This window comes from Solanum verrucosum, unplaced genomic scaffold, assembly GCF_900185275.1.
Source record: "Solanum verrucosum unplaced genomic scaffold, falcon-dt-bn FXZP01000058.1, whole genome shotgun sequence".
In the NCBI taxonomy this organism is placed as follows: Eukaryota; Viridiplantae; Streptophyta; class Magnoliopsida; order Solanales; family Solanaceae; genus Solanum; species Solanum verrucosum.
The window spans coordinates 770,884-781,521 of NW_026020303.1; the positions used below are offsets into that span (position 1 = coordinate 770,884).

Below are 10,638 nucleotides of genomic sequence, written 5' to 3' on the forward strand. Positions count from 1 at the left end.
TCAATATCTTTTAGAAAACTAGCCACCCACTCCACTTCCCAATCATTCAAATGCCTCTTGAATGAGAGATTCCAGCCTTGAGGATACCAACGCTCATTGATAGTAGCATCAGTCCTGTTGCATACACCAATAGATCAGGAAAAGGGTCCTATAGTGGAGTTTGTCCATAGAGCTCTGATTGATCTCCAGACTCCCACTTCATATGTGGTGTCAACCTCATTAGAGTACCAAGGACTGCTTTGGCCATATTTATGCTGGATAACCTCCCTCCATAAAGTTGATTCCTCTCGATGGAACCTCCATAGCCACTTCATCAAGAGAATTGTTTTGTATCTTTAAGTTTCTGATGCCAAGCCCATCCTGGCTTTTATTTATTAATATTTGATCTTTTATTTATACATTATTTATCTTTTGGGGTAATTCTGAGATTTGATGCTCCACAAAAGATCTGCTTTTGAGATCTAGTTACTTTTGTCCATGGGAAATAACTTTTAAGCATCTCTTTATGCTCTATTCCATAAGGGTAGATGGTCTATCGGAAACAACCTCTCTACCTTCACAAGGTAGAGGTAGGGCTGCGTACACACCACCCTTGTGAGATTTTTTTTTTTTTTTTTTTGAGGAACAGGTAATTGTGTATTCACAAAATTCCATCATCCAAACAATGACAAGAGTGAGCACTTACAGGGTAAAAAACAGAAGGCCATAAGAACTAGTCTATGGAGCATTACAATTTCCCTATAAAATCAACAAAAAGTTCTATATCCCCCACCCTTATTCGAAATCAGTGCCTCCTTATTCCTTTTTAAGGTCCTTCAATCCATGCTCTAGTCTGTATTACTTATTAGGGTTTAGTTTTCAGATTCCCCTTATGGGTGTTCCTATTATGATCTTTACATTTTCTGTTTGTAATTTTTGCCTTTTCAATTGTAACAGGTAATTAATTATATTTTAAATTTCAAGACTCAAGTGTGTGAAGCCAGCGTTGGAAACAACAACTTTATTCAAAGGTGTTCGTAAGGCAGGAAAAGAATAATGTAAGTTACTTTCTTCCTGTCCCCATTTTTTTCTTCTCTTTTCTGTTTGTAATGCTCCACGAAAATGTTGTTGCTATTTTATTCTTATTTTTTTGAGGGAGGTGTTGGTTCATGTGACTTCATATGTTACACAAGATACCTTCTCATAATTTTAGTGATAACAACTTCATATTTCAGTTTTCATTCATTATAACAAGCTTATGGAAGTTTCTGGAACTACAATATTTTAAGTAATTGTTTGGTTTATCCTGATTTATGATTATGGTTATTTTTCAGGGGTGCTGTTAAACTGCGACTTCCGTTGCCTAGAAGTGTTGATGGAGTCACCCTGGATCCAAATCCTGATTGGACCTTTGATGCTTTATTGGTTAAGCTCAATTCGATTGAGAAGAAGCTCAATGCATCATCAAAATTTCCTATACCTTTTACGAAAACAGAATCTCGGTATGTACTTGTAATGAGGTTTCTTAGTGAAAATAACCTCAAGCTTCTTTGTTTCATTGAGAAAGCAAATGTTCTGTATTTTGTTCTAATCTGTCTTTGCTCAGACAACTCTCGGCTTCAATGAATAATTCTCGGAGAGGCTTTGTTATGCAAGTGTCTGATGATGATGTCGAGGATATGGACAGAGATACTAAGCTTGAAGTTGGTGATCATTTACTTATGGGAGGAAAACGGTTTGCCTGTGACGAAATCTATCTGAGGTAACTACACAATAACTGCAAATATTAAAGAGTGTAAGAATGAGAGGATGTCGATTGAAACAGAGAAACAAGGTGTAAAATATGTTGCATGAATGCCCTTACCCCGATTACACGTCTCACAGTTACTTGGCCATATGCCTGTTGAAGCCGCAACATGTTTATAGCAGTTACTTATTGAGCCAACAGTTAGGGCATACTCATCCAATCAGGAGGAGAGGTGTGTGGTGGTGGTGGGCACTTCATATTACCTCATAAAGTTCTTTTTTGTTTTGATAGGTTCCTCATGAAGTTTTTTTAAAATAAATTACATCCATGAACAGATGTGCATCTTATTTCTTCCAGCAAAAACTTACATTTAGTCCTATAGTTCCTTAAATTCATGGACTTCATGTTGTACAGCAAGTCATAAGCCACCGCATTGCAAGTGTGTTTTATTTATTCTTGATTAATGCTGCATTTTTCACGTTGTTTCAGTGATAGCGACCAATCTGAAGAAGGCCTAAACATCGAACTTCAACATGATCTAATGGATAAAGTGGGATTAGTGGAAAGTGCTTTATCTGAGTTAGCTCATGACCATCAGCTTACTATTGCGGTTGGCAACTTAAGTTATATGCTTCGTTAACTTTCTCTGACCATGCCCCAGCCTTGCTTCACTTGGGAAATAAAAAAAATATTAAACCCAATCTCTTTCTATTGCTATCTTACAACAGGAGGAAATGAGGGATCAACTATCAGCACTTGAAGCTCAGTTGACGGATGAAAGTGAGAAGCTTGCCTCCACACTAGAACGAGTTGAGAGAAACACTGAAGCTCAAAGGGAAATGAACAGAAAATTCGACATGCAGTACCAGCGTAAAATGTAAGGTATATTATTCTTCTTTTGCAAGTAAAAGCTTGTTCCTGCATTAAGTTTTATTCATCATGGTTAAACATTTTTCTCATTGTTCAATGATGCATAAGGTAGATGTTTCTCAGTGGGTTTAATTCAATGCCAATAGATGATTAAGCAGGAAGCTTGGCAGACAACAAAAAGTGGTCGGCTGGAACTGATGGAAAATTTGTCTATTTCACTAGCCACTAAAATCAGAATATTTGTTTTATCCATACTGTGGATTTCACTTCAGCTTTTGCTCTAGCAATTAGTACCAATGGACGTAATGCATTTTTTTTTTAAATACAAAAGGCTGCTGAAGACAAGCCAAACAAATCTCAATTATTTTAAATAGAAGCTGGTTCGTAAAGAATTCACTTGCAAATAATTTAACTAAGGATGGTAGATTGACAATTAATCTTGAACCACAAGAATGTGGTATAGGTGGGAAATGAAAGTGAGTGCGTTCTTCTTTTCTTGTTGACATGAAAACTACACATGAAGGTGTAAAACAGATACAAGGGTATGGCCAGCGAGCGAGTTTCTATATAAAGAGGGCACTTATAGTAAGCATGTCACTTTGATTGCAAGTGGTTATTTTTTATACAAACTACATGCACACCCTTATATAAAGAGGGCACGTATAGTAAGCATGTCACTTTGATTGCAAGTGGTTATTTTTTATACAAACTACATGCACACCCTTGTTAGCAGTTGAGGAATGCACTCTCAATACGATACTTTGTGACCGATAAACATTTAACTTCTTTTGATGTTTCTTGTTCACTCTATACTCCTTAGGAGTACTCAGAGTCTGAAGTTAAATCACCATTTACGTGTTCTTACATTTTAGGTTTAGTGGGGATGTACTTTTGCTTTAATTGTATTAGTATAGTGCAGAAGCACTTGATGATCACCTAACTACGGTACAAAGGGATCACAAACACAGATCCCAAATTGAAGAAAGGAGAATAAGAGATGACGCAGCTCGTGAAGAGGCCAAGAGGAAAGAAAAAGTTCTTCAAGAAGAAAAAGCCCGGCAAGAAAGGATCAAAGCAGAAACCAAGGTTTGTGTTTTTAACTATTATCCAATTGCATTTCTGTCACCTGCCGTCTTGTGATTTCTTGAGATTTTACAAAGTTAAATATTTGTGAGAATCATCAATAAATGAGAAAGTAATAGAGCTTGTGTTGATTTAATAACTTAATACTTATTGATATTGTTTTTTTCTCTTGTGGCATACTTATGTAATTGCTAATGCTCGCATTCCCCTGGTTCTAGCATCCCTGGCTTTCTTGTATAATCTGGCTGCTTATTTGTCTCTCCTCATGCTGCATCTGTTGCCTAATGCAGTTGGCTGAACTATTAACTCCCACTTGTTTTTAAATGATTCTGGAAAGAATTGAAGCAGTTTTGTAATTGAATTTTCTCCTTTTGGATAATGATAAGTTCCATTCCATCAGGTGCAGGCTAGGCTGGAAGCTGAAAAAGTTGAAAAGGAAAAAGCTACCGCACTGGAAGCTGAGAGGAAAGCAGCAAAAGAAGCTGCAGCTGCGTCGGAGAAGAAGTCATCTGAGTCAGTGACAACTGCTTCTTCAGAGGCTAGCAAGGTTTCAAGGGATGTCACTAGTCAGCCTGTGAGACCCATATCTGATGGGCAGAAACATTCAACAGGTATTTGACCGACCTCCTACTCTTCTTTTTATTTTTTTCTCAATCATTTCAAATAAATAATAACTTAAACAAAATGCTCTATGCATAATCTGAGAGGAGAAACCTAATCAGTGCTTTAACTATAAGCCATACGGGCAAATTAATTTTGATCCCTTATATATAGAGTTGGACATAAATAGTCCTTTAACTTTGTAGAAAATGAGAACTTTTGATCCAGGGCTTGATTGGAGGCTATTCACTGATGGAAAAGATAACTGAATTTAAAAGCTGGGAAGTAGGCTAATGGAAAAGAGTAACTGTGAAGATAAAAGTCCAAGAAACACTCCAGAAAATATACTCATGAAATATTCTTACCTGGGATTGTCCGTCTCAACTCTTCACACCCATGCTTTTGGACATTATAAGCAGGTGAGTGATCAGTATATACGTGTCTGATGAACATTCTCAAAAAACAAATATACGTTTCCGACGAACCAGTGGCATTTCACAATTCACTTTGAAGCTGTGAAACTTCTTTGTGGCCAAGGGCCATGCAATTACATTTTGCCAGTTTATGAGAACCAATGCCGATGGAGTGCATGATGAAGCAGAGATCATTTGTATTGTTCGTCAACAAGTCTATTGAAGGGAAAAACATGGATATGAAGATATCATTTCACTGACCTTGCCTTCCTTTACATGGATATGAAGATATCATTTCACTGACCAGTGTTGTGAGGCGCTGGCCTTTCACCTTTGGCGATAAGGCAAGGCGAGGCGAGGCACTTTCGCCTATTTGCCTCGAGGTGAGGCGAGTTGAAAATGGTGGCCTTATGGCGCCCTTTGGCGACCTTTTGCGACAAGGCTGGCGTCGCCTTTTTTTTTTTAAAGGTCTGATTTATAATTAAAAGCCAAAATTAGGGTTTTTTTGGGGGTATTTTTGCAAACATTCCACATTTGCGATTGCCTCCTCTTCTCCTCAGTCTCGAACCCTTCGTGTTTGCCTCCTTTTTGCAAACACCGACTTCACGACCTTCTTCTTCAACTCACTTCGCGACTACTGCTCCTTCGCCGCTTCGTGACTGCTGCCAGGTACGTTTCTTCTTCTTCTTCTTCCTCCTCCTTCCTCCTTCCTCCTTCCTCCTTCTTCCTTCTTCCTTCTTCTTCTCTTCTTCTTCTTCTTCTTCTTCTTCTTCTTCTTCCTCTTCCTTCTTCTTCCTTCTTCCTTCTTCCTTCTTCTTCTCTTCTAATTCTTCTCTTCTTCTTCTTCTTCTTCTCTTCTAATTCTTCTCTTCTTTTCTTCTTCTTCTTCTTCTCTTCTTTTCTTCTTCTTCTTCACTACTCTATTTTTAGTTTTTAAATTTAAATATTTGCTAATATATGTTATTGCTATTAAGATTTTGGATATTTATATGTGCAATTAAAAAATTTAATTTTTGGTATTAATTGGCGCCTTAATTCAAAAAGGCGAGCGGCGAGGTGGCGAGGCAGACCCTTGTCGCCTTTTGTCACCTCTCGCCGTCCAAAACACTGTCATTGACTTTAAGAGAAAAATGTCAATCTTTATTCTGGATAGTGTTCTGTAATTGCTACTGCTGACTGAATAAAATGGACTTCCTTTATATTCATAGGTTGTAGTCTAGCTTAAAAGTATCCAAAAAAAGAGATTTCTTTTTACCAGTATGGCCACAGAAGAAAAAGAAAAAACGAAGAGACTGATAGAGGGCGCTCCTTCTGAGATCAATATGGACAAAAACTGAATAAAAAACAAAAGAGTAGTCCAGAAAAACTTAAGTGAAGGATGAGAAAAAGAAAAAGTAAAACATTGATGGCCATAGATGTGTTGGATGTGTAACATGTACACTAACACATATTTTGACTTGATTTTATATAGAAAAAATAAAATAAAAAACCACCTTAATGAAAGAAATATCAAGAAATCAGCTTCAATAGTTTCCTCCTCTTGGAATCAAGTATCTGTGCATTCAAATTTGACTAGGTGAGAGTTCGTCTCTTTCTTTGTTTGATGTTTCTTTTCAGCTGGAGCAGTTTAACCCCTGTAAATGATGTTATTCTCTTGTAGATTTCATTAGCTCCCTGTCTTTGGCTTAACAACCAGATTTTTTGCTCATTTAGGGAATTGCTCAATGCTCTATCTGTAGATTTTGTATCTAGGAGCTTTCCCTAATTTCTCTGTACTGTTTTCAGCATCTTCTTGATGCCAATCAACATAACAATTACTTCATCAAAGTAATAATAATAATAATAATAATAATAGTAATATCGATCTATCTTTTACCTTTATAAAAAAAAAGTATTACTAATACCTAAACAAATGATTAGGTATGCATGCACTCGTCATAAATCATAATTTGCTAATACATATGCTTTGTTTAGAATAGATATATTTTGGTTAGATAGCATGGAGAAACATGATTCTCTAGTTTGATAATCTCAGCTACTATTAAGTGAATTTCCAGGAGCTAATACCTGCGGCTTTTTTCTAACCCTGGGCTTCTAGAAAGGGATGTTCCTTTACAGTGTTGTCTTTTTCCTATTAGTTCCATTAGTCCCATTAATTCTTTATTTCTTTTAGCCTTGGCCTTTGGGTGTTATCTTTTCTGGTAGTGTCTCTTGAGAGTGTTATATATAAAGGACCAAATTAGATCTTCCCTAAATTTAAGGGACTATTTTGGGCTTTTTCACCATAGTCTACTATAAAATGTTATTGGCAAAACTTTTACTACTTGTAGAGTCAACTGGATTATATCCTTTAACAGATAGTGTATGGTACCCTAACCTCCAACTGCCAAGATGAAACATGTACTGTTGTATTTCTTTCTGTTTCTAGTGCTTGTAAATCTATGCCTTGATTTCGACTTCGCAATTTCCAATAAGCAGGAAATACAATCAGGGTGACACAAAATGCTCAAAAACTGGAGGAGAAAAGATTGGCCGTTTACAATGAAATAGCTGCGCAGAATGAAGCACTGGGATTGGGTTCAAACAAGGTAACCTTGCAAATCAATATTTAAAATTTCACTCCAGATTTATTGGACTATTATGCTTCTTGCTGCATAAAGTGAAGTGTTCTTTGCAAAGGCTTGTGAATGAGGGTTCCTAAACAGTTGGGCATCAACAAAGTGTACTAGTCAAAAAGGCCCTCTATACTAATCTCTATTGTATTCTCCCTTACGGCATATCCCAAAATATGTGACACCATTCTATTAATATTGTTACTCTATTCTACTTTCACAATTTTAAAAACCATTTAACTATTAGAATTACATGGATGTGATTTGCTATATCAGACTAACTTTTCAACAACTGGTTTTATATTTTCTTTCACAACTCCTAATATTTGTCTAAAGAAAAAGTCAAATTAACATCTTAAACTCCATGGTCAGTGAAGTAGTGTCACATTTCATGTATGATGTAGCAGAGAAAGTATTCACTTTGAAAGTTAATTCTTCCCTGCTAACATAATCATTAACCAATCCAATTGTGCTCTGGGAGTTGTTGGTCCAAGTTCTTAGAACTTCTTTCATTTAATTATGCGAGCCTTGCATGTTTGGGAAACTAATTGAGACACTTTGACAAGTGCATTTGAATCTTCTTATAGCTGAAATAACAAAACAAAGAGAAATAATGGTGTGCTGGTCACTGTAGGTTTTGGAGACCTCTATCCTCCATTGTGCACCTCTTCCCACGTGCATCCACTCTGAACTCATTGTTGAGAAATTATTTCTAATTGGTTCTCACTCTTCTGGGTCTGTGGAAGACCTTTCTAGAGATTGATTGAAACGTTACTAGATGTGTCATGTTGTTACTTGATGTGTTTGATTAATGCTGTTTAATTTTGGCAATTTGTTTTTTGAGTGTAATGTTCAACAACTTGCTTCTTTAGTTGGAATGTGATCAGATGCATTTTTCTGTTGCTTGATGTGTTGAAATATTATGTTCCATCCTAGTGTACAGAGCTTTGGGCTGGACTTCTATTTATGATCCTAAGGATGTTAATTTGGGTTAAGTAATTTCTGATATTCTACAGTTCACAACACAAATTCTCTGTTCTTCACAGGCTTACTGAAAGTTTGAAATGGAAATAGCCAGACGAATCAGAACTATCACTGGTTCAAAAGAAAATGTCAGGTATCTGGATACCTATTTCTTGGATTATTAACCCTATCTCCTATAGATTTTTATTTTTTTAAAATCATTATCTATCTTCCATATTTAAGTCACGCTTTTAGTTGCTTTGACGTGCATTTTCAAACCATTTTTGGGAATAAACTTCAAAGAGGTGGAAGCTCTATATTGCTCTTTGATACGTATGTACTACTTTTCCCTATGCAGAGTGAAAGCAGATGAATTAACTAAGCTAATTAGTGGTTCAACATGTCCACAATCCATCAGCATTGCAATGTTCGCACAGAAGGTAAAATCTTTAACTGGGGTGTCATCTTTCGGTGTCTCTTGTGATGTTGTTTTTACTTCTTTTTCATTTTTCTTTCCTCTTTTCGGGAGGGGCCGGGGGATGATGGTGGGGATTTGTGGTTTGCATGTGCTTATGCTTGTAGAAAATTGTGGGTTCTTGATGTAGCAGTTGAGTTGTGTATCTTGAATATATTTTACTATTGGAGTTTTGTGTAAAACATGTAAAGTATTTACTGTGATTCTGGTTTTCACTTTTATAGGTGGTGTCCCTGTGTGTGAAACCTACAGGAAGCTTTAACAGTGCAGTCTATGCTTATGGTCGTGTAATTGTCCATGTTACATCAAAGGTAATTATGTTATTGTTCTTAGTCTTCTTGCTATTATAGGCCCATGATAGTTCTTGTCTTATAAGTAGGAGGTTGACGTCAATAACTGCAAAGAAAGCAATAAAAGTTTTTTTACTCCTTCATTGGCGAGGAGTAAAATACCAACGTACTCCCTCGAAAACCAGTCTTGCCTCAATCCTAGATTGAATATCATATTTTGACTTCACATTGTGGGTGTTTTTTTTTCATAATAACTTTCTACATTAAACAATGTTCTCCTGAACCAAATAGTAATTTTGTTAAGGGAGTTCTTGGTTCAGAGCTTCTTTTGCCTGAGGTTTGATGGAAATGACAGAATCCCAAATTAGTTTCCTTTAGTTGAATATGAAATCCTGTTAAATTTACTTGGTGATGGGACTAAAACTGCTCAGTTTGTTTAATTGGAGGTCAGATGTGCTCAGGCCAATAGTACAAGGACAAAAACTCTCACAATATTTCAGGGACCAAAATTGCTTCTTTTTTCCCTTAATCATTTCATATAGTAACTGATTTAGTTGTAAACTGCATTTTATGGCAGACTGAAGTTGACGGCTGCCAAAACTTGCATGGCCTCAGAGAAGGTTGGGCATGGATAGCCAGATTCTTAAATGTTTTCCCTGCAAATTTATACACCGCAGCTGCATTGCAGGCTTTTCTTGAAGTAAGTTGAAAAAGCTCTTTATTAGCTCCTCTTAAGTTGATGAAATGTGGGTAGGACTTAAAAGAAAATGTCTTGGTTACCAGATGGCAGGTTTTGCTCTACACAAAAGATATAAGACACAATTCAGAAAGCTGCTGGATATCATTGCTAGAGATTTTCTAACTGCATTGAAAGATCGAGGTGATGCAAAGTTGATCAAAGTGATTGTGAGTCTCCGGAGTTATATAGAGTCAAATCAGTTCCTGAATGAACCTGAGGGCTGGCGCCTCAGGAGTTCCTTGGAATCACACAATTTCGCTCCAGATTCAGATCATGATCAACAGTTTCATTACCAACAGAATAGATTCTATTAGACTATTACTAGGTCTACAGAGTAGGAATCCATTCTTTAAGATGCTTTGTTCTCAGAATTTGAATATGTAACTGCACCTGTATCAGTTGTATATCGTTAATATGTAATTGCTCTTGTATCAGTTTTGGTTGGTTCTGAACCAGATTACATATGGATTCTTGTAACTTGGAAAAGGCCAGTGTTCTTGTCATTTTCAATGGACGTTGCCTGCAAAGTGTAAGCCAACCTTATTCATGTTGCTTTAAGGTAATCAATTTAATTTGTTTTATGGTTGGCTAATCATCTGTTTTGCTAGCATCATATTGAAATGATTAGTTTATTTATTCTTGTATTTTCCCTTGCTGTTACAGCTTACTGGTTTAAATTACACCAAAAAGGTAATGGCAGATATTAAGTATTGCATGACTGTATCCTCTGCAGGGGTGAGAAATTTTACAGACTATTTCTCAGTATCTTTGAGATTCTTATTTCTAAAGTTCGTAGAAAGGATTTGACCAATCAATTGTTTTAGTTCTCAAGTGTCTCTGAATGTTTCTTTCTTAGCTTGCAATAAT

At 36.4% G+C, this 10,638-nt stretch overlaps 1 protein-coding gene and 1 pseudogene across 1 annotated transcript; both read left to right on the top strand.

Moving 5' to 3' along the window:
• The first annotated feature begins 871 nt into the window (after nt 1-871).
• On the top strand, nt 872-9,112 carry LOC125834997 (mRNA export factor GLE1-like; annotated as a pseudogene).
• Nucleotides 9,113-9,570: 458 nt separating this feature from the next.
• On the top strand, nt 9,571-10,116 carry LOC125834998 (mRNA export factor GLE1-like; the record flags this gene model as incomplete). The annotated part of the gene is made up of 2 exons (XM_049514140.1): nt 9,571-9,732; nt 9,816-10,116. Coding segments are annotated over 2 exons (432 nt in total), but the record flags the coding sequence as incomplete, so codon positions are not given.
• Between the last annotated feature and the right edge of the window lie 522 nt (nt 10,117-10,638).